This window comes from Haemaphysalis longicornis, unplaced genomic scaffold (genome assembly GCF_048455015.1).
Source record: "Haemaphysalis longicornis isolate Haplotype H1 unplaced genomic scaffold, Haemaphysalis longicornis Haplotype H1 scaffold_7, whole genome shotgun sequence".
In the NCBI taxonomy this organism is placed as follows: Eukaryota; Metazoa; Arthropoda; class Arachnida; order Ixodida; family Ixodidae; genus Haemaphysalis; species Haemaphysalis longicornis.
This window is the reverse complement of record NW_027526422.1, coordinates 195422855-195447109: the sequence shown is the minus strand read 5'-3', so window position 1 is coordinate 195447109 and position 24255 is coordinate 195422855. Positions and strand designations below refer to the sequence as shown.

The 24255-nt window shown below is 46.9% G+C and overlaps 1 protein-coding gene across 3 annotated transcripts in view; it reads right to left on the bottom strand.

Annotated features, from left to right (window-relative positions):
• Nucleotides 1–6250: 6250 nt before the first annotated feature.
• The window catches only part of LOC144145679 (uncharacterized), a 40290-nt gene continuing 22285 nt past the window's right edge, over nt 6251–24255 (bottom strand). The window contains exons 1-3 of one of the 3 annotated variants that reach the window (XM_077677343.1): nt 14822–14966; nt 14596–14761; nt 6251–7656 (exon numbers count right to left, since the gene is read on the bottom strand). In XM_077677343.1, coding sequence (XP_077533469.1) covers nt 7598–7656; nt 14596–14761; nt 14822–14965 — 369 coding nt within the window. In that variant the 5' untranslated portion in view covers nt 14966 and the 3' untranslated portion in view covers nt 6251–7597. Of the gene's footprint in view, nt 7657–14595; nt 14762–14821; nt 14967–18731; nt 18886–24255 lie in introns of those variants that run through there. The other 2 variants (XM_077677341.1, XM_077677342.1) reach the window with 2 other exon arrangements.

Genomic DNA, 24255 nt, shown 5'->3' with positions numbered 1-24255 from the left:
TGAGGCAGCGGGCGGACATGACAGCGCTGTTCACGGAGAGGGGCCTAACGCTGTCGTGGAACGGTCGCCGCCGGGCAAGAGCAACCCAGAGGGGGAACGAGCCCACTCGTCACAAGCCCACTCGTCACAGGAAAACTCGTCGTAGGCCAACTCGTCACACCGGCCTTTTCGTACAGTGCCATCTCGAGATAGGAACTCTCATGCGAGGTGCCTTCTCGTCACATGGATTTCGTTACACCGCGGCCGTGTGAACAAAACCCTAGAAGCCCTGATCGGAAATTGGCATTTAAAGCCGGCCGGAGGCTGGCTTCTACAATGGTAAATTCGTTACGGCTGTTTAGGAGGGCGTGAGGAGGTCTGTGTGAGCAGCAAGTGTGCATAAAGAGCAGTTTTTTTTTCTTTTGCTGGGGAGGGGGGAGGGGGGAGAGGACAGCGCGATTTGCACTTCTTCAAGTGCTGATCGTCAGCGGTGTTGAGGTGGTGTACGTCAGTATTTTCGCACGTATAACCTGCCCTTGCATACAACCCCCACCCCCACTTTTAGTCTGCGAATAAAAAAAATTGGCGAAGCTTGCACCAACTCGCGCAAGGCTTCAACCATAGCTAAGCTGGAAGATTTCTTTATATGTAAACACTGAAGGACACGCCACCAGGCATTGCATTAGGTTTGAAATTGTTTATTGGTTGATTTGATTGATTGAGGGGTTTGAACGCGCCGACCCTACACAAGTGACCTGGCGCGACGTAGTGGAGGGCTCCAAAATCATTTTGACCACCTGGGAATGTTTAATATGCGTGCGTCGAAATCTCGAACACACGGACGCTTTCGCTTTTCGCCTCCATCAGAAACGCGTCCGCCGCGGCCGGGAACCGAATGCGCTTCCTTGGGCTCAACAGCACAGCGTCATATCCATCTGCGCCCCCGCGGCGGGCAATTGTTTTTTTAAATAATGATAACATATATTTCACTGCACTGAATACATATCCGGGCCAGCCCAAGCCAAAAAATCTTGTGGGGCCTTTTGTTCACCTGTTCCGTTGTCGCTTTTCGCGGTGGTGATAGTAGTCATCGTCGGACGGCACCCCCCACGGCTCGCCCGCAAATACCAAGATGACAACCATCGCATCGCAAGAATCCTGGCTGACCACGACGGCTGAGCCGCAGTCAATACGCTTCGGAATATTGCCCGCAACATCCGCTTCCGGTACTGATGAAGTGAACAACGTTGCAACCGGGCGTTGAAGACGCCTACACAACGAGACAACAGTGCAATAGTACAAATAGTACAACAGTACAAAGAGTGCAATAAACACTTTTTTATTTCATGTACATCCTGTTCACTGCGTCATTCATAACAATTTGTTTACTTTTTTGCGTGCCATGTAATACAAATTTGCAGGGGCATATTTACCTAACTTCCTGCGTTTAAACTTTGAAAGAACACTCGTCCGCCTACATCATTTTGAAATGGGCGACGTATATATAGCAGGCGGAAACGTCGCTTTAGAAAACAAGCTCATAAGGCGAGTTTTCCGTGTGACGAATATTCCGGTGATACGAGAATTCCTCGTACGAAATGCCCTGTAACGAGTTGGCCCTCCTGACCAGTTTACCTGTGACGAGTTGGCCTATGACGAGTGGACTTGTGACGACTGGGCCTAGACCCCCGAAGCGCAACGTGTCACTCAACTGGAGCGGGTGTCGACGACCAAAGCCGGGAGGAAGGTACTGGATGACCTGTGAATAGGACGCTCGGACGAGGCGAAGACAAAGCTCCCCGTACCCGAAGAGGTCCTACGCCGGACCAGAATGGACCCCATACGCATGAATTCAGAGTACAAGGGAAGAAGAGCAACGAGGGCCAAGGCTGTCACCGACCTGGACGCCAACGACGCGTGGTACATGGACGCGGCCGAGTGCCGATAGAGCACCTTCATGGCGGTCGTCATCGAGGCGTCGACCGGTGCCACGAGGACGGCAGCGAGCGTGAGAAGCGCCAGAGCGGAACAAGCGGAGGAGGTGGCAACCGCCCTGGCATGCATCGCCGACGTAGACTGCCACACAGTACTGAGCGACTCGAGACAGGCGGTGTGAAACATCGCTAATGGCCAAATCTTCAGAGAGGCAGAGCGCGTATTGGGAGCAGCCAAACTGCAAGACAGAAAAGTGCGAATAAAGTGGTTCCCGGTGCACGCGGGTCGCACATTGGGCGTGATTCCTACTATGAGAGCATTGCAAGGTTCACTTTAGTTACGTACTGGAGTCATCAAGGACCCTTGAATGGTGGCCTTCCGTGAAGCGGCGTGTACGGACGAAGGTTATCAGCGCCTGATTTTAAGAGGAAAGCGCTTTTGCTGTCCTTCGTTCTCCCATATACTCGTGCATAAAAGCCCGCCCGTAATTGCTGGCGATCGAGCGCTTCCCGAATATGAAACGAGCCCGTTCCTCTCCTTTCTACACGCACGCCGGCCATTGCCGCAGCACGTTGACCAGAGGAAGAAGAATACTCCCCTAGTATGCCCTATGGATTGCACAAAGTATGGCGGAAAGCACATCCTCTCTGCGTTCCGCATCCCCTACTGTTCTACCGGCAAGGGGCATGAGAAAAGCACGAAAAAAGTCAGCTTGCTCTAATGACATACTAAAAGTGGCGAGTGGGTTCAAAACTATTGAAGCCGTTCCACTCATAGTGAAAGCTGTCGGAAGTGCAGAGCAGTGATTCGCCACAATGGGCTGTAGCGCCCTTATCCGCTGCTACCACCCAATGCAATTCAAATTTCCTCCTTTGGCAGTGCTCACGCGTCCCTTGCCGGAAACTGCGCCAGGGGGAGTTCTGTTCTTTTAGAGGCGAAGCTCCTCTTGCTCGGGCCCTGTCCCGGCCGTACACGGCACATTAATGCTGATTGTGGCAGGACCCCCCTAGGGATTGGCCAACCAAAGATTGGCCGAAGAGGTCAAAACGTTCACCGCGTTCGTTGTTACCCAACAAGGAGGAGAGGAAGAAGAAGAGGTTGCTATTCGTCGCCTGCGAGCTGAAGACACGTACCGGGGTACGCGACACAAGACGCTCAGCAGAAGGCGACGGCCAAGGTGGCTAGAATGTCACACAGCGAATTCGCCAACTTACCCATGGAGATTTTCATCGTCCCAAACAAGCCCTACATAATCACCACAAACATCGACGTCGTCGACGGGCTTGTCAACGGAGCGGTGCAAAGCTTGATGTGTCGAGTCTTTATATGATGTGTGGGCGAATGTTTCACGGTTTTACCGATAAGCATTTTAGCTTCGCCCCTCTCATCGTCATTCACTTCGTGGAGATGGCGGGATTTTTCGTGCTCTCTTTTCTTCCCGCACGTGCAGGCGTTTCACTGTCACTTTTTCGCTTACTATCCTAAAAACCAACCCAAGGAGCGTTCCTAACTAAGTGAATTGGGGCACTGCCAGATAATTGTTAATACATAAATGAAACAAATATGTGAAGTTCAAACAGATAATAGACCATTGAATTATGCTATATATTTGATCTATGAAACCAACATGCTCAAGCAATCAAAAGCAGACATTTTTGGTGTTTCGTTCGAAAATAATCTATCATGGAATGCACATATGTGTAAATTCACGGCTTAACTGAGCAAAAATGCAGGCTTCCTATAGAAAATGGGAAATATAATGCCATTATGGTTCAAAAAGACGCTCTATTACACTTTATTTTTCTCTAACCTTTGTTATTGAGCATTAGTGTGGGGCACAACTACTGAAAAGAACTACAAAAATGATCTTGTTGCATAAAAAGGTATCAACATTATTCAAAAACTACTATGGCCGGCCTCAATAGCTACCTGCACATCAACCGTTTGTAAATAATTCAGTTCTTACCGGGAATCAAAAATACTACTGCAAATTACTTCATTACATTAAGGATAATTTACGCAATACTTACGACCCGGTTACTGCCCCAGAACATAACTTGGGTATAGGCGTCATCGGCCAATGCCTTATACAACAACAAACTACGGCAGGCAAATTAAAAATCATCAAGTCCGGTCCTTATTATTCTAATTTCAGCAAAACACAAATTTTGACCAACGGTTCTCCAAAAGATATGTAAAAATTTCATGTTAGAGTAACTCATTGCATGCACGTGAAGCTTAGCGGCCGGAGCACAGAGTAGATTGTTGGAGCAAAATTGTTAATACAGTAAACCCTCGTTAACTCGAACTCGCATATCTCGAAATCTCGGTTAAGTCGAAACTTTTTTTCGCCATGCATTAACCTCCCATAGGTGCTATGTATTTGCCCCTCTTATCTCGAAACGTTTTTCAGAGGGTACAGCGGATATCTCGAAATCTTGACCGGGAGGGCAGAAGGCAAAGTTCACTTCTCGCGCCCCAAAATCGATGGAAGAAGACATTGGCGCAGAATGCAACGGCTGTGATGAGCTGCGCAATGAAATGCGCAGGGAAACTGGCTGCGTGAGCGATACTGAAAACGGCGAGATCGCTTTTGAGGAATATGCGCTCTACGAGGCGGATGTGCCCGTTCCCGGAATGCTGTCGGACGCCGATATCGTTGAGATGGCCGTGAACGACGACACTGCAGACGAGGAAGAGCCTCGAGAAGTGCCTACGACGACAGAAACACGCAACGGGCTGCGCTTGCTCCGCAACAATTAAGGTCGAATGCAGCGGTGGCGACCAACGGCTCATGCGATATGTTCAGCAACTGGAGAACGCCTTTCTCGGACCGAACGCGAAGCAGGCGAGCATCACCCAGTTTTTTTATGCTCGGAAATAATTTTTTTTTCCTGCGAATTCTTGTGCCTTTGCTGCGGTAGCTCTCTCGCGCAGTGGAGCTTTTCCTGGCAGCACTGGCTTTTATTTTGCAGTGACCTCGGCAAACATTTCCGACGTTTTGCTTAACTAAAAATACCGCTTATCTCGAAATCTTTTCCGGTTAGACGGCTTCGAGTTAACAATGGATTACTGTATATATTCGCGAGTGGGGCAGTGTTCCGTGCGTATTTAATTTGTTTACTCGTTTGTTCATTGAGAAACTCGCGAATGTTGCCATTCCATAAGCTGTGTAAAAAAATTTTGTTATTCTTTATTTTGCGCAAAGTATACGCACAAGGCGAGTTCGAAGATCAGGACTGATACCCTTTTTATTTCGTATTTTCACAACCTTACACCTTACATGTCTTAGCTGTAACTACTGTGACTTACTACGCCACGGAGCGGAAGGTTTGTTAACTAATGTTAGTGACAACAACTATACGCCGAAGTAATTGACCGGACACTCCGTGCGTTCATATCTGTGCTGGCGTTGGGAATATAGCCCATTTTTGACGGAGCCTTTTTAGCTGCCAATAGCGTTCAAAGACCCTGCTTACCTGGCTTTCTGGCCGAGCTCCCATTGGTCCAATGCACCATAGTACACCCTCACATGTCATCCAAGTGTTTCTTTACACAACAACTACACACAAACTTGCACGTAGCCTCAAATACACGCACATGCGTAAGCGCTACTCGCAATAAGGCTTATTAGCCATACAAAGCTCCCAGGTGTACACAGTTATTCAAAATTATTTCTGTTTGGGAGCATAGCGGTGAGAAATAGCAGCTCAGACCAGTCACAAGTCCATCGCTTACCTAAAACCCATGGAGCCCTATGGACTCTCATGCCTGGCCACCGCTATATATTCATTTTTTTGCGGTCATCATCATCCCTGCCGTCAAGGTCGATGCAAGGCCTTGAAACTTCACTTCATTGTCCAGATGCTCTACCCCAGGATCCGCTTAATTTGCGTATTTATTCTCTGTTCTCAACCCGACGTTTTTACCCTTGCTTGCGAAAAAAACTCACACCGCAGAAAAGAAAATATTAGTACGAACTTTATTTCCAGCAAGTCGATCCGAAATAGGTCTACTCTGAATGGCAGTACGCATTATCTTCTAAATGTGCAATATTCACGCAGTTCGAGGTTCGTATCGCAGCACTGATACACACTAACGCTTAACAAGCTGCCGTATTACACCTGCGACATGTGGTAAAAACTTACTGTTTATGTATTTATTTATTATACCCTCAGGGCCGGAGGCATTACAGATGGGAGTGGTACAAAAAAAGGCATAAAATGAGGTGCCATGGTTACAAAAACGTGGTGTGCATAAAAAAGAAAAGACAAAACAAATTAGTATTATCGCAACAGTATGGTCACATAAACAGAGATTAAACATCAGATATTTCTGCATATACAATATTGGCTAGGGCAGCTCGGAACAATTCATCAGTGATACACGCAATTTCAGCAGGAAGGTGGTTCCATTCCCGGGATGAACGGGGCAAGAATGACTGAGTGGCAGATTTTGTATGACAATAGTTGATGCCAACCTTGTGACGGTGATCAATGCGATGCGAAATGTATAGTGGTTGGGGTAACAGTTCGTTATAGGCAGAGGGTCCCGTCTCCGCAGGATTCGATTCCCAGTGATACTTCTATTAATATACTCACAAGAGCATTTCCAACCTTAGAAGCAGCTGGTCTCCCTTAACATGACCATTCCTTTCTATGTCGCCCGGCTCAATCTTGGTTTCAACAAATCGGATCGACGTGTTGCTGCTTCCGATCGGTCTACATAAACAGCTCATTAAATATTCACAAAACACTGGCCGTCCGACGAGATGCCGTTCTTGTCGCTTCTCGGGGTGGATGATGCTGAGCTTCAAATTTTTTGTAAATGGCCACTCAAGAAAGTCGTCCCCTCTGCCCCCGTGCAGTTTAATGCGCAACTCAAGATGTACGCTTTCACCTTCTTTTGTAAATTTAATTCCCCAAAATATTTGGTAGCGCTGTAGATATACTTTGTCGCTCACGCTCAGAGAGGAACCATCTTTCAGGGCCTTTTCTTTGAGCGCTGCATATCCATTCAGAACCCACTGATGCGTTTTTGGATCACTTGGAGACGACGTCAACACTGACTGTATGGCGGTCATCAAGGGTTCGGTTTTTTTTCTTTGTAAAGTGCTCTCATCTCAGCTGCGTTTCGATCTGAGGAAGGCCCAAACTGTTGTGTTAGGGCTTCCTTCAGATTGCCAAACTGTTGTGTCACGGCTTCCTTCAGATTGCTAATGTTGCGGCAAACATCAACTAGTTTGCCGCTCTGAGAGCCGCTTTTTAAGGACAGTTGAGTGAGCTTAGCTTCCAGTTGGCCTACTCGATTTTCTATCGTTTTTTCTTGCACTGCCAGGGCTTTCATGTCGACTGAGGCTCGTTCAAACTGTTCTGTCTGTGCTTCCTTCAAATTATTAATGTTGTGGCAAACTTCAACAAGTTTGTCGTTGTGTGTGCCAGTCTCAAAGGACAGTTGCGCAAGCCTAGAATCTAGTTCACGTACTCGCTGCTCTACCTTTCTTTCGAATGCTACAAAATATGCATTTTCGTGGTTGTTGGTCCCCTGTAGCGCTTCAGGCGCAGCGTGCAATACAAGTGTTGTACATTGGGATTTTAGGTGTGCACACACGTCGCTGCACAGCACATCAGCCGTGAAGTTGGGGCAGCGGGTCACGTGGTACCGGCAATCGTGGCGAATGTGCTCAGCGACCTGCGAAGCTGGAAGAACAGCGCAGCCGTTCGCTTCGTTCCAGCAGCGAACCTGCGTAAAGGAGAAAAGAACGCAGCAGTGAGAAAAAAAGAAAACAACAGCGTATAACTTAATTCGAATCTTTCACTTTTGTCGCCTTGCGTTTAATCATGCGCGCTAATGGCTGTCCTTGACGATGGAATGCGAAGATTACTTAGTCCGGCGCCAACAGTCACAAAACTTTTTCCTGCATAAATTTCGCTGCCGAAATTGCGGTTATGTTGCGGTAGTATGGTCAAGTTAAACGTGTGGGGCGTGGAACGTTCCTTCGTTTCGTTGGCAGAGTATGACAAGTTATCGCCGTATAGAATGACCGAAGGGGCTACTGCTGCGTTCATCGCATTTCTTTGTTTGAACAGGGATTACTGATGCTGCGGAAAACAGTAGGTGACAAAGTTGGCATTTCTTGCTACAAAAAATGCTGCATGCAGTTGGTGTTTCTGTTTTGTTTCTATTTAGTTTTATTCAGGTCAATTTTATTCAGTTTTATGCAGTTTTATTCAGGAGTGTCAGGTGAAAGATTTCCATCTCAAAGGTACGACTCTTTTTTTGCGGGAGGAGATTTTTAACGCGGAGTCTCTTTGTCGGTGCAATGCCTACCATTGCCTGCAGTAGCGCCTTTTCAAAGGGGGGGGGGGGGGGGTGGCTGTCTTTTATAGGGGCCCGAACTAAAGACAGATGGCGCTGCTGGCGCCGTTCAACAGCGCCACCCGCGGAAGAAAATCGCAAAAATGGCGTGGACATGCCCTAGAGTGTGAATGTGGAGCGCGCGTGTTTACGTGTTGTTTAAAAGTGCAACCGCTGGTTACCGTGATAATGTTAGTCATATGACACATATTTTTTTGCCAGAAATTAGTTGCGGCGGGCGATGGTTCATTTTATGAATTTCCTAATTTATGTTAATAATTCATTATTCATTATGCCTTCATTGGGCTAAAAGTCACAATAAGGCCACTAGGGCTTGTGAGGTATCAAATTAGAGGTCTCGATGAGGGAAATCACGTGGGACCAATGAAAGTTGCTTACTGGTTACAGTCAGTCACGAGATAGTCACGTGAGTCCCAAATTGGGCTAAAAGTCAAAGTGGTGCCACTAGGGCTTGTGAGGTATCAAATTAAAGGTTTCGATGGGGGGAATAACGTCGGACAAATTAAAAATTGCTTACTGGTTACAGTTAGTCACGAGATAGTCACGTGAGTCACAAATTGGGCTAAAGGTCAAAATGGTGCCACTAGGACTTGTGAGGTATCAAATTAAAGGTCTCGATGAGGGGAATCACGTCGGACAAATTAAAAATTGCTTACTGATTATAGTTAGTCACGAGTCCCGAGTCAATCAGTCACGAGTCACGTGAGTCACAAATGGGGCTAAAAGTCAAAGTGGTGCCACTAGGGCTTGTGAGGTATCAAATTAAAGGTCTCGATAAGGGCAATCACGTGGGATGAATTAAAAATCGCTTCCTGGTTATAGTCACGAGATAGTCACGTGAGTCATGGACTCGGTTAAAAGTGAAAGTGGTGCCATTAGTGCTTGTGGGGTGTCAAATTAAAGGTCTTATTGAGGGGAATCACGCGGGACAAAGTAAACATTGCTTCCTAGTTATACTCATGAGATAGTCACGTGAGTCATAGGTTGAGTTAAATGTGAGTGTGACGCACTGGGGCTTGGGAGAGATCAAACTGAAGGTCTCGATGTAGAATGTTTTCATAGAAACTATTTTTTGAAAAGATAAAAGAATATTAATAAATAAAATTAGAAAAATCCCCAGTTTAGGTGACTTCAGTAGACATCACAAGCCGACACAAGTCCGTGAAAAATCGGCATTAGGGTAGAGCGCACATTGCGGACGCGATTTTCTCTTTACTTAGTACTTGTTTGCCTTTCTTTACTTTGAAAACAACATGAAAGGGAAATATGTTTGCTGCCAGTTTTTAGAAACCGTATTTTTTGGTATATTAGTGAACTTTCTTCACTGTTTATGCGCCACTGCTGTCGAGGCCACTCAATTCGTCGCTGAATGAGCTCCCGAACCCCGGTTCGCCACAATATCATTCACCTCAAATGTCCCTCGGTGTTGTCGTGTAGCGCTGAAATATTGACATTTAAAGCAAATGTAATTCGCGCGAAAGAATTTTATCTGCCGTCTGAGAGTTGTATAACATATGCTACGCAGTTTCGATCATAATCCATATTATTGCTCATAAAATGAAATATTGATCAGGTGAAGCATTTCTATGGCAGCCGCTTGTGTACCCAAGGTAATGCGGCTTTCGCAGAACACTTCGTGCCAATACATGGCTTGCATAACGTTCGCGCTGGCCGCTTGCATATTGTAGTTGGCCCAAGCGGGGCGCTATGGCAAAGTAACACAAGAGAGAGGAGGGAACACAGTGAGGCAGTTAGAAGTTCACATGTGTTGCTCGCAGTCCACCCCGGAAAAAATTCGTATAGGGTTCTTTCCAAACACGGGCTCATTTTCTGAGCCACTGCAAAAAACGTTACTCGTATTTGGACATATATACTGTAACAGTCGAATGAAGTTGGCCTCAAAGCTAAGCTATCTGATGAGGTACAAGATGTCTAGCGGAGCTGCAGAAGAACGATCGTTACAATGATAAACATAGTCACTTCTTTGTCTACGCCTTGAATTCATGCAGTATTGAAATGAAAGTGAGCGGATGAGTATTCATGTTCTGGAACCACACATGTGGCGAAAATGGATCTATTGCCTTAAGCGTAAATGCAAGTAGGGTACCATAAGCCCACTCTATATGGTGCGAATTAGCAAGCGAATTCACAGCTGTGGCGTCGCAAGTGCGGCCATACGTCGTTTTGCTACACAATCTACTACGATCCAGCGATCGATTTTCGCTGCTGCCGAAGCTAGAAAATTGCTTCCACAGGTTCAGAGGCACAGTTGGGGAAGACGAAGTGAGAAGCGCTTTAAGGAGAACCAACGGGAGAATGGGCTCAAAATACAAGAACAAGTGAACACTCCTAAGATGGCGTTACCGGTTGCACGAAAGAGGTGGTCACAGCCTCTCCTAAACTTTCCTTATTTTCATGGTGGAATACTTTGCAAATGGTGGCGCCAGTATTCAGATAGTTGTGGATAGTTGTACCGAGACGACACTAACAGATATCTCTATACTGGGATACCTGCATGTCGATTTATTCATTGAACTCTTAAGGAGCAGAAACATGTTAAGTGCTGTCACGTTAAAAGAGTAACCCTGCGAAACGTCTTGCAGGGCGCATCATGGCGAAGTTGCGGCGCGCATTCACTAAGAAAAATGAAGTCGTCGCCACGAGTATTCTCGGTGACAGTCATCCTGGACGGCGCATCATGTGACTGTGGCGTTAGTCGTTCCGTCGGTGGCTTGCAACATACTCTATGGAGCATGAAGTTGTTTATAACAAATTTCACTACAGGAAAGTCCGGCACTGCAATCAGGTGCCGTCATGGGACTGAATGGTTACATTTTTACTTCACCTGCCTTTCAAATTACTGTGCTTCGTGACTGACAACTCCTTTCCCGACGGCGGCTCGAGTTTCCTTTTCCCCTAGCAGCACGACGTTCCCTATCCACTACTTTGGAGCAAGCACTGTTTGCTTTCTTGAAGCGCTCTGTGTTGCTTTTTTACGGGCTGTTAATTCGCGGCAAAGAGCTATAGAAAAAAGAGCTCTGAACAGATGGAGCGAACGTAGGAGAACTTTGACTGCATCTATAATGTTGGAGGGGAAGCGGAAGAGACCAGGGTGGGGGGAGGCAAGGGGGTTTTACAGACACGGATGGCGGAAGACTACTCTCTTTCGATGACATTTGCATCAAAGGACGGAGATATAGGGCCTTTTTATTACTTCAGTTCAAAATTCAAATTATGGGAATTTACCACGTCGCGGCTGCGCAGCTGGGCCACGAGGGCTCTGGATTACTTTTGAGCACCTGGGCACCTTTAACGCTCGACGAAATCTCGACATACGATCGTCTTTTTTTCTACTCCATATGAAAAGCAGAGATCACGAACGGGATAAAACCCGCGTCCTTGGGCTCAGCAGCATAACTTAGCCTCTGCAGCCGGTGGAATTTAAGTTACTACTGTAAGACTGGCAGGGGATGTAAAACGGCTTCCGAAGCACGCTGGTTCGTCATGTGTATATTTGTTTACTATCATAAAAACGTAAAGCACTACAGATATGTTTACCATCCTGGTACATTATTGTGATCGTGCTACGTGCGTTGCTCCACATGGCATATTAATCACAAGTAACAAAGTAGCAATGAAGAAGCAAAACAAATGTATATATTTATTTTTGTATATAAGACAAAAACGTTATTCGAATTGCAAGGAAATTCCCCCTTAGTAGAGTTGTAGGTGAAGGGCGTGAAAAAAATTCTTTTCATGTTTTTTTTAATATCGAAAATATCAAAAACACGAATCATAACATATCAAAAGCTCGACATGCTTTTAAAGGACTGCTGAAGAGCTTTTCAAAACATTTGTTGCTGCCATTCCTTTTTAGTTTTCTTGACGCTGAATAAGGAAAAGGTGTTTATTTCTTGTGAAAATACACACAAACAGCCTTTTTTTCTCGAAAGCAAACAACCCCTGCCCATTGTGCGACCAGAGCACTGGCTGCCTTTCGCGACCGGTCCCGGGTAGATAACGTCCTATTCGGAAGCCCCGGAGCTGCGTCGACCACTCATGCTGCAGAGCTCATTCTGTTCCAATTCAGAAACGGGTCAGAAAGTCCCTAGGAATATTGAAGATGCACAAAATCTCCTTAAAATAGGGGAGCTTGAAGGAAGCCCAAACTGAACAGTCTGCTCGCGGCGAGCTTAAAAAAAGGAGTTTCCCAAAACGACTCATGGCCGACTCTGGATTTTGGGATGCAGGGATCCTGTGCAGATATGCGATTGGCGCTTTCACTAGCAGCGCGAGTACACATTCCTAGCACAATTTTCAACACCCCATCAGCCTCTTTCTCGCTTGTTCAACTTTCTTTTTACATTCCGGAGGCGAACCCAATATTTGACACGCGTCACTAGCTCATGACTATAAGCTGGAATCAATATTTAATTTGTCCCACGTAATTGCCCTCATCGAGTCATTTACCTGATACCACACATGCCCTAGCGGCATCACTTTGATTTTAACCGAATCCATGACTCACGTGACTAGCTCGTGACTACAACCAGGATGCAATTTCTAATTTGTCCCGTGTGATTCCCATCGGGAAGACCTTTAATTTGATACCTCACAAGCCCTAGTGGCATAACTTTCACTTTCAACCGAACTCATGACTCACGTGACTCTTTCATGACTATAACTAGGAAGCAATTTTAAATGCAGAGCATTTCTTTAACTCACGGTGTCACCCGTTCTAGTTGTTCGTAGTAGTCCGCACCACTCCCCCTACACTATATAAAAAATAATACTTACCGGCGCCTGGTTTCGATCCCACGACCCTGCGGGCGGAACGCAAGGTACATGGTGCTCTACCCACTACGCCACAAAGCCGACACAGAATGGAGGGCTACGAACGCGCCTTATATCCTTGTCTCATTCAAACTACGTCAAGAAGCTGCTGATACAACGCATTCACTACCTGTAGGCGGAACGCGAGGGACATGGTGGTCTTCCCGACGCAACGCAGGCGATGAGGTGCGCCGTAGTGGAGGGCTCCGGATTAATTTTGACCACCTTGGGATCTTTAACGTGCGCCGAAATCTTGCACACACGGGCGTTTTTGCTTTTTGCCTCCATCAGAGAAGCGGCTGCCGTGGCCGGGAATCGAACCCGCGACCTCGTGCTCAGCAGCGCAACGCCTTAGCCACCGAGCCACCGCTGCGGGCCTTCCTACTCTTCCAACCCTTGTTATGCACGTATTAGCTCGAATTGATAAAGGTACATGCGAGTTTTGTCCTGTATTATTGTGCACTATTCAGCTTTAACATTCATAGTGCACTATCAATACAACGGTTTTGACCACAAGAAATCTGTGCATGCACCCTGAGGCATGTATGTGTACTCCGAAGCACAGAACCATCTATCTTTAAAAAGTAGTATTTTATGTTAGCAATGACATTAAAATGTATAGCACACTAAAAGCTCATTAATTTAAACTCGAAGGAGACCATAAAATTGTTCAGATAAAGCGGAGTTCGAATTAGCGGGCAGGCGTTAGAATGATTAGAAATCGCGCCACACTGCAACAGCAGAAGACAAAGAAGCCACCTCTGGGCTCGTAATCGCTAGTTAGGCACTACTACACGTCTGTGGCAGGTGATTTCGTAAATAATAATGGCATGTGCCGAAGCACTGGCCCCAGTGGTGTAGTGCCCTCTGTTGAAGCGAAATAAGCTATTGCAGAAATGTAGCGCGCGTGCCACACTGTTTTTCTGTTTCGTAACTTTCGTTGTTTTGAATCTCTAGTTAATTTGGTTTGGTTTCGATTTGGCAACACATTGTAATCCCTCTGGGCCCACTTCTTCTGCAAGAGCAATGGAAATGACAGGATCACAGTTCGAATTAACCATTCTAGATACCAACAAGTTCGAATTATCGGGAGTTTTCTCCCATTGAAATATACAGGGCCGTGCCGGGACCAGGGCATGAGTTCGAATTAACCGGAAGTTTGAATTAACCGAGTTCAAATTAACGAGCTTTTACTGTAGTACACTTTTATAATGACTGTTTTCTGTGAGCACTTATTGCTACTTTCAAGTCAATAAAATCTTGAGTGTGGTTAGAAGCTGCAACAAAAGAGAGTTTAGCGCGGCAGTTTTTTATCCTGCATTTTTATTGACTACCTTAGTGGCTGCATGCACTCAGCATGATCTTTTAGTGCCTCGCCTGCTAGAAGCAAAAGATGCTGCCTCATCCCCTGGTGTGGGACAGGGACAGGCAGCAGCATTCTACAGCATAATGGGAAAGCAGCATTCTCACCTTCTTGGTCCTCCGTGCTGGATTCCCGAGCTTTGTCCAATATCTCATGGGTTCTGGCTTCCACCCGGTTGCCAGCTACAAGAAGGGCATTCATGTGGGTGTTGGCGACGTGAGTAAGGGCTTCCAAAGGGGAATGCCCTCCCAGACGCTCAAACTTCCGAAAGATCTGAAATGCACACCAAAATATGTGATAATAAAATGCACAGTCAACCCATAACCTTTTTACCTCTTCTTTGCTCGTAAGAGCAGGGTACCTCTCGAAGAGGTCACGTAGCAACGGCCGCTCTTCAGCGATGTACTGCCGCCGGGACTCGAAGGTGCGTGCCATCGAGTCTCGCGATCTTTCTTCATTGGGGACCGCCTTCTTCATCTCTTGCTTCATGGCCTTGATATGGCCTTCAACGCTGTGGGCGTCCTCAGCAGTGGTGTCACCAACTTGCTGTAATGGAAGGCGAAATAAGCAAAATGTTGCAACTGATATAACTATCATGCACGTTTAACAATCTCAAAGCACTCAGTTAAACTTTGGGTTGGTACTGCACCGTTACTTTGCACAAAAAGGTGTCTACAGTCTGATTACAATAAACTGTGGCAAGCCATCTGCACAGTGACAAGGAGGGAAAAAATATTTTACTTTTCTACAGAAGATTAAGAAATGAGAATGAGAAAAGACAAAACAAAAAGACAAAACGAAATAAAAAAGTTGTGCATCAAGGCATTTTAGCTTCAAACTACCGTGAGAATGACAAGGCACATTTGCCCAGTGACTGCATAAGCCTGCATTCTCCTTTGGGCTAATCAGCCTTCTAGATAATTTTAGTATTTGCTTGCCTGCAGCATCGTTAAGCCTGGGAATTCCAATTTTCCCCTACCAGTTGGAAACAAGTCTTATGGCTGCCACAAAACTTGAGCAGTAATTGATAGAATTGTGCATTCGTGCTCAGACCCCCGCAAACAACAATACAGGAATTGTACAGTTTGCCAAGTGAAGTGGTCCAATAGTTTAGCCTAACCCTGGAAGGAGAAATCAAGTGCACACACATTACATGTGCCTGTACAGCTAAGCTGTCCAATCCAATAGTTTTAATTTACTGCCAGCTTACCTCGAGACATAAAGGTGAGGATATAGCACATGCATAGAAATATATTTCAGAATGTGTTATACATCACCGGCAAAAAAATAGAAAAGAAAAAGAAAAAACCCTTAGAATGAGCGATTGCTTGTCTGAAAACGTCACTTCATTCTCATTTTCTCATCTATCTTTCTTTTATTTTCGTTTTGTACATAATATTATACCGATGCGGAGTGTGAATTGCACATGTGGAGGGAAAAGGCCAAAATGTGGGGGGGTGAGAGGGGAGAATGCACCGCTCACAAAATTTCGGGGGATGTTCTGACACTGAAACACCCCCCCCCCCCCGTTGGCTATGCACCTGTCCAATACCCTGATTTTTGTCGAGTGATGAGCAAAGTAATGCTCTTGAAACAGCAGTCATGGATCATTGCAGCAACCTGATTAACTGGTAATATCCTAATAATGATAATTTGCTAAATTACGAGACACAGTCTTTAGCCTAGCTGTAATGAGATGCTAACAACGTGCCTCAGAGATAAAATATGTACTGCTGCATTGTGACTGCAGTAAAACAACATGAAACAGCAGGCAAAAGCTTTTTTTCTACACACATAACACCTATGCATATTATACAACCTAAGCAGAGCATGATAGTACAGAGCATGATAGCCCATACCTTCACATTTATAATCCTGTTGGTGACGCAAAGCACAGGTCCAAATTCCAAAACTTATTACAAATTGCATTAATATGAACACATATTGACTGGCATCATCTTTGTTCAAGGCTAGTGTCTTAATGCTGAACTATTATATCAATTTGAGCTCAATTGCAAAAGCTATTCGTATTTTGAGCCTGAAACACATTGTTCTGTCAGTCAGATAGCTGCAATAAACTTTCACAACTCCTGCATATAAAAAAAAGAAAAAAAAGCTTGAGTTTTCAAACCTTTCGGCAAACCCTCTTTGCCGGTGCTGCCTCCAAGTCACCAGAGGGAGGAACGGTTTGCTGCCGTTTCTGCCCCCAAACTTCTTTCTTTTGTCGGCAACTTCTTCTTTGTTTAATAATTTGATGCGCTCAAACTTGCACTTGTAGCGCAGTCTGTGGTACCAGGAGTCCTGCGTAATTAAGACACACAGACACACACATACACATACACATACACACACAAAAATACTTTAACCATGTCCTTTATAAACCCACACTATGTTACCAAACTAAAAGAAAAGGTTTAGGGCTCCGGCTGAGGGAAAACCGCACACACTATTTTTCTAGTTTAAGCTACGCACATTACTGCCAGAGGTATCTTTTACTTTTGTTTCCATACTAACAATGCCACAATTGGGCCTATAAGAGTTACGAGTTTAGGCCAAACATAAGGAACTACAGAAAGGCAAATTATTCTCTACTTGAACACGTGATACGTAGCAATATTTACACAAAATGAGAGGTTCATGCAAGCTGCGATTGCCTGGGTGTAGACTATGCAGGCATTTTCATATATGGGTACTGGAAAAATATTGGGGGAGGGGCGGCGTGAACTAAAGCACATCCACAGTGTCGCCTGTTGTGCACTCTGTTCTTAGTGATACTTGGAAACAGGGACGGGCCTCAATCACTGCTTACTACGAATAGCTTTGCTTTGAAAAAATAGTTACTACCGTGTTTCTTTTCCCCACTGCACACAGCAAGGTCACAAAATTGTTTCCTCATGAGCAGATGTTTCCTCATATTTCCTCAAAGTGTTTCCTCATATCAACTTATTGCATATACATGACTGCATCTCTAGCGCAGGAACAAAAAATTATTTGCAGCAAATTAGACCATGCTTCTACTTTTATCATGACAGAATGAATACAAAGTGGACGTATTCATAAAATTAAAAAAAAATCATGCACTTCTTTGTCTAACGGCGACAACAGTTGAACACGAAGCTTTCTCGTGGGGGACTCCTTGGTTGTCGTATCAGTTTGAACTTTGACTTGCAGTCGGTTTGGACTTTAGATCACAGTGTCTCTGACTTTTCCCCCTGGCCATTTCGTTTCGCACACAGAAAGCTTCACGTTCAGTCATTGCTGTTGTTAGACACAGGGGTGCATAATTTTCTGTCTACTTTCGCACATCCATGCACCCCTCTTCAAATCGCTTCAATCGTGCTGGAATGGCACAATAAGTTATACGTTGGCTGCACAACGTGAGGGACCCAGGTTCGGTTCTGACCACGAATAATATCGTAATTTTTATTCGCCTCACGTGATCATAATCATCGTCAGAGAAAAGAGGCTTTCCTGCAGTGCTTTTTGGGTGGACTACAGACAACATCAGTGAGAGGTTGAAAGATTTGCTTCCATGCTAGCTGAGGAGATACAATTGTGCAAATATAGAAGGAAGCAGAATAGCTGCACTATGCAAAAGGGAACTTTCCTTAGTGTTAATTGTTCATTGAGTTACAGTTTGGCATTCATGTAGAACAGTTTTGTTTAACATGAGTGAAGTTAGCTTGATGCTGAACTTATACATACGTGACCGGAGCCGACTGTGTCTCGGAGGACGGGGTGGCGCTGGACAAGATGCCGCACCACTTGCCTGTACAGCTTGATGGGATACCTAGGAGGAAAGCAAAGAGAGGTAAAGTGCCATAAAATAGACTAACAGAACAGAGTTGCCGGAACAGAAAACAGCATCAACAGCGACCCAAACCATCTTTTGTTGACTTTACCTTTTAATGCAGAGTTTATTTCGTCACAATGTGGCAGACAAGTCACAGTTCTAATACTGCAACAGGCAAGCTGGAAACACAGCTTGCCTTGCATGCATGCATGAACTGTCATTGGGGCTTTGGTGGGCTGCTGTGATATGAGTGGCTGCTACGTGTTACCTGGCCCACACTAAGCATGCCCACTACTGAGAAGTTTGTCTGGAATTGCATGTTCTCAGAATCATAGCATGCATGCTTGTTTTGCCTTTTAAAAGTCTGAACTTATATTGGGCTAAATTAACCTATGAATCCAGAAATTGTACTCACAACGTGTAGCGAAGCAAGTCGTGGCACAGCCACTCGGCGACGCGCCGGCGCAGCACTAAGCGCACATCCGAGCGCTTGTTTGCCTTCGCCAGGTTGTGTGTGATGTCCAGCGGTGTTGGTGGCAACACGTAGTTTTTAGGGTCCAGGCTGGAGCACGCACCTTCCTGAATGCACTGCACTTGTTCAACACTAGAAACATAAGCAAAAACAACTCATGGTTAATTTCTTCTGTGCAACAACGAATTAACAGGGCCATACGATATGACAAGAGCTGACAGGTGTATTCGTACACACAACACAAGCAAATTCCTCAACTAATGAACAGATTACATGACACTGTCCCCTTTTAAAAGACACCGCACGACTTTCTTTCTATTGTGGTGAATTAATACCCCGAGGAGAGAGATCATATTGTAACGGTGAAAGTGAGCACTGGGGTTTGTAGCAATAAAGAAAAGCACTTTATTTAGAGGGCGAACTTGTGCCCGTAAGTCTCCTGTCACCGCTAGCTACAGCGTCCACCGAAAACTGTTCCTTCGTCTTTCTCTTCGCCTTTTTCCTCAGCTGCTGGCTTCAACGTCCTCACTTCGAATACTGGGTGTGGGTCGCTGGGTCTGTCTGGCAATGATGATAATAATGCCGTGGCGTTACTCCCCCTCCCGGAAACGGCATCGACCCGATGCCGGATGGTTGTTCTTTGCTATTCAAGCCTAACCAGTCTGGGAAACGTAGTAGCTGAAAAGCGCCGTCTTAGTGTGCAAATACGTAAAGGCAACCAGATACGTTCAGGCAGGCTGGACTTGGTCTGAGCGAAAGTAATAGGGCTTCATGCGTGCCACATGTACGATCTCTGGGGTAGGCCTCCGTCTCGATGAGCACGCTGCTGTTGCCCTGGGTTCTACCTCGTAGTTGACATCCGAGACGCGACGAAGGACTTGATAAGGGCCGAAGTATCGGCGGAGAAGCTTTTTCGAAAGCCCACGGCGACGGACGGGTGTCCACACCCAAACAAGGTCTCCAGCTAGATATTCAGGATTGCGTCGACCCTGGTTGTATCTTTTGGCATCGACTGTTTCTTGCCTTAGAATGCGGAGTCGGGCAAGCTGACGAGCTTCTTCAGCGCGCTGCGTGATATCTTCAACGGCATTGTCGGCGACGTCGGTGTGATCTACGGGAAGCATAGCGTCCAGTGTAGTGGTCACCGCGCGTCCGTAAACAAGTTGAAACGGGGTGAGTCGAGTTGTTTCGTGCGTAGCCGTATTATAAGCGAAGGTAGCGTAAGGTAGAATTTCGTCCCAATTCCTGTGTTCTAAATCGACGTGAATTGAGAGTAGTGAAGTGGTACGACAGCCGAGGAGTAAATATAGCCAGCACATTCGCGAGCGCTGAGCCCCTGGGAAGCTGCCAGAGGTACGACCGCAAGAAAAAAGAAAGATGTCAAGTTGAGCAGCCCGCCATTGTGAAAACATACAACACATTTATGGGTGGAGTCGACCTACTTGATGGACTGATGTCATATTACAGAATTTTCCTCAAATCAAAGAAATTCTACCTGAGATTTTTTTTCCACTTTGTCGACATGGCTGTTGTGAGCAGCTGGCTACTCTACCGCAGGGATTGCGATGCTCTCGCGATCCCGAAGAAAGAGCAACTGGATCTCTTATCATTCAAGATTTCTGTTGCCAACTGCCTCTCTGCTCAAAACAAGGACGTGATGAAGAAAAGGGGCCGGCCTTCTCTTTCTGTTGAAGCAGAGCTTGCAAAAAAAAAAGAAGAGGACCGGCAGCTCCTACTCCTAATGTTGAAGTGCGTCACGATAACGTTGGACACTGGCCTGACGTTGCACCGCAGCGACAGCGGTGCAAAATGCCCGGTTGCAAAGGTCAACCTGTTTCTTTTTGCACAAAGTGCAAAACCCATCTTTGCATTAACAAAAATTCAAATTGTTTTATTGCTTTTCACAAGGCGTGAACGCCGTTCCGTGAGCACGAACAAATGACTTGTGAAATGTGTTTGTAAATAAACATTTTCTGACCTGTTGTGACCTGTTGTCGCGTTTTCGCGACATAGCCGTAACTTTGTTCGAAATAGTCCGGCATGTGTCAAATTTATTCTGTGACTTCTTTGCCAGCAGACTAGAGAACCCGATAGCAAAAAAGATTTTTTTTTGCATTACAATAAATTCAGGCTAGAAGAGGTTAAGGAAATAGTGAAGGGGGTGCCCCTATCCATAATTACAGTGGTAGGTCCGCCGTGTCGCAGAACAATGTTCTCTACGAAGAATTTGGCTACTTCTACGGCGGTTCCCCGAGAGAGAGCCTTTGTTTCGGCATATCGAGTTAAGTAGTCAGCGGCTACAATAATCCATTTGTTACCCAGAGATGATGTTGGAAATGGCCCAAGTAGATCCATTCCAACCTTCCTGAATGGCGCGTCGGAGGGATCAACTGGGTGAAGCATTCCGGGTGGTTTTACGAGAGGTGTCCTCCTGCGCTGGCAATCGCGGCACGTCCTTACGTAATGTCTTACTGATTGAAGAAGGTTAGGCCAAAAGTACCTCTGGTGGATCCGCGCAAATGTGCGACTCACGCCGAGATGGCCGGCTGAAGGCTCATCGTGACAGGCTTGCAGGATTTCCGCCCGTAGCACAGTTGGCACGACAAGAAGAAATTTCTCCTGGCTATCATAGCTCCGTTTGTACAGCACATTGTTCCGCAGGCAGTACGCGGCCACATTCCTAAGGAAGGGACGCGGCACGGTGGAGTTCCTGCCGCGCAAATGTTCGATGAGTGGCCGTAGCTCGGCGTCCTGCATCTGGTAGTCAGCCATGTCAGTGGTGCGGAGCACTCCGAGAAACGGGATGTCCTCGTCTGATTCGCGTGTGTCGGAAGAAATCGGCGCCCGCGATAAACAGTCTGCATCGGTATGTTTCCTTCCCGACTTGTATACGACAGTAATGTCATACTCTTGGAGGCGTAGGCTCCAACGAGCGAGTCGTCCAGATGGGTCCTTTAGGTTCGCCAGCCAACATAAGGAGTGGTGATCGCTTACCGCCCTGAAAGGGCCACCGTACAGGTAGGGGCGGAATTTGGTTATGGCCCAGATCACCGCTAGGCATTCCTTTTCCGTTGCAGAGTAATTCGTCTCGGCTTTTGAAAGCGTGCGACTGGCGTAAGCGATAACTTTTTCTGTCCCCTGCTGCCATTGCACTAGGATAGCGCCAATTCCAACATTGCTGGCGTCAGTTCGGATTTCTGTCTCGCTAGAGTCGTCAAAGTGGGCCAAGATGGGTGCGTTCTGAAGGCGGGTACGTAGCTCATCGAATGCCGCTTGCTGCTCCCCTGTCCAAATGAATGGCACATCGTTTTTGGTAAGGCGCGTTAATGGTTCGGCAATCTTGGAGAAGCCTTCCACGAAACGTATATAATACGCGCAAAGGCCTAAGAAGCGCCGTATCGCCTTCTTGTCGGTGGGCAGTGGAAAGCAGCGCACAGCAGCTGTTTTGTCGGGATCGGGTCCGACGCCTTTAGCGCTGACAACGTGTCCAAGAAATTTTAGTTCTTTGAATCCGAGATGGCATTTTTCAGGCTTGATAGTTAGATCTGCAGAGCGGAGAGCGTCCAGAACGCATCTCAGTCGAAGAAGGTGCTCCTCAAATGAACTGGAAAAAACGACCACGTCGTCTAAGTAAACCAGACACGTCTGCCACTTAAGCCCCACGAGTACAGTGTCCATCATCCGTTGGAAGGTTGCCGGGGCGGAACACAAGCCAAACGGGAGGACTTTAAACTCGTAGAGGCCGTCAGGTGTTACGAACGCCGTCTTTTCGCGATCTCGCTCATCTACCTCTATTTGCCAATAACCAGATTTCAAATCTAAGGACGAGAAGAATTTAGCATCACGGAGGCGGTCTAAGGTGTCGTCAATTCGAGGAAGCGGGTAGACGTCTCGTTTTGTCACGCTGTTCAATTTGCGGTAGTCAACGCAAAACCGAAGCGTATTGTCTTTTTTCTTTACTAGAACTACGGGAGAGGCCCACGCGCTCTTAGACGGTTGAATAACATCATCATCGAGCATCTGCTTCACCTGAGTCTTGATGATTTCCCTTTCCCTTGGCGCCACCCTGTAAGGTTGCTGGCGCACTGGCCTGACAGATTCATCCGTGAAGATGCGATGCTTCGCGATGGATGTCCGGCGCACTTTAGATGACGTGGCAAAGCAGTCGGAGAATTCCTGGACGAGGGACTTCAAGGCCTCCTTTTGAGCGGTCGAGAGTTCGGGGTTGATCTCAACGGGTATGCACAGGGTCGCTGCCTGTGGATCAGATCGCGTCGTTTCCAGAGCGCTCACGTGCGTTACGTCAGCGATCTCTTCAATGAACCCGATGGCGGTGCCTTTTGCGAGGTGCCGACGCTCGTTGGCAAAATTAGTGAGCAAGACAGGCGTACATCCGCGTTGTAGCCTCACTAATCCTCTTGCTATGCAGATGCCTTTCTCTATGAGCAACCGGATGTTTCCTTCGGCAATAGCAGCACAATCGTGGAATGCATCGCTCTTAACATTCACGAGCACGCTAGTGCGAGCTGGTAGCGTGACATCGTCGTCAACGATGCGCAACGCCTTGTCACGCTCGTCTTCCACATGACTGGCAATAGCTCCTTTGGTAGTAAAGCTAATTTTAGATTTCTCCAAGTCGATAATTGCTCCGTTGGTCAACAGGAAGTCCATGCCTAGAATTAGGTCTCTCGAACACTCCGGAAGCACAATGAATACAATTAACATAGGTGATGCCGTGAATCTTGATTCGGGCAGTGCACCTACCGACGGGAGTAATCAAGTGGCCTCCAGCTGTACGAATTTGAAGGCCAGACCAGGGGGTCAGAACTTTCTTTAAAGTAGCGGCGCGGGTTTGACTTATAACAGAATGGTCTGCGCCAGTGTCAGCCAAGGCAGTTGTCTCGCGGCCGTCGATGTCCACACGTACGTCACACGATACCGGTTCGGCGTAACAGCGACTGGGACTAAGATGACCATTTTCTTGTCGTCGTCGTTGTGGTCTTCGCAGTGGAGGATGTTGGCGATTAGCGACGTCAGCGGCCTCACCTCCGGAAGTCGCTGCCCTTAGTTTCCCCGGTTCTCGGGGCTACCAGGGCGACGGCTGGTAGAACCTGGCGCGACACGTGGACTCAGGGATCTGCGTCGGGTGGGAGGAGATGGTGACCGGGGCTCACGGCGTATGGGAGGAAACCTGTTCTGACGTCCTGCGATGTACTCCTCGATCTCCCGGGGTCGTTCTCCGTATTTTGGGCACGGTGCGTTCGGCGAAAATCCCCGCAATCCAACCCGACGGTATGCACAGATGCGGTAGACGTGCCCTGCTTCCCCACAGTGGAAGCAGAGAGGCCTGCTGTCGGGGGCACGCCATACGTCGCTCTTCCGGGGTGTTACATCCATTTGGTAAGACACGTCGCGGGGTGCCAAATGTACCTGAGGCTGCGGCGAGACGGGGACGATCGCGGGCGGAGAGCAGTAGGCAGGGTTCCTCAAGGTAGCCGCGTA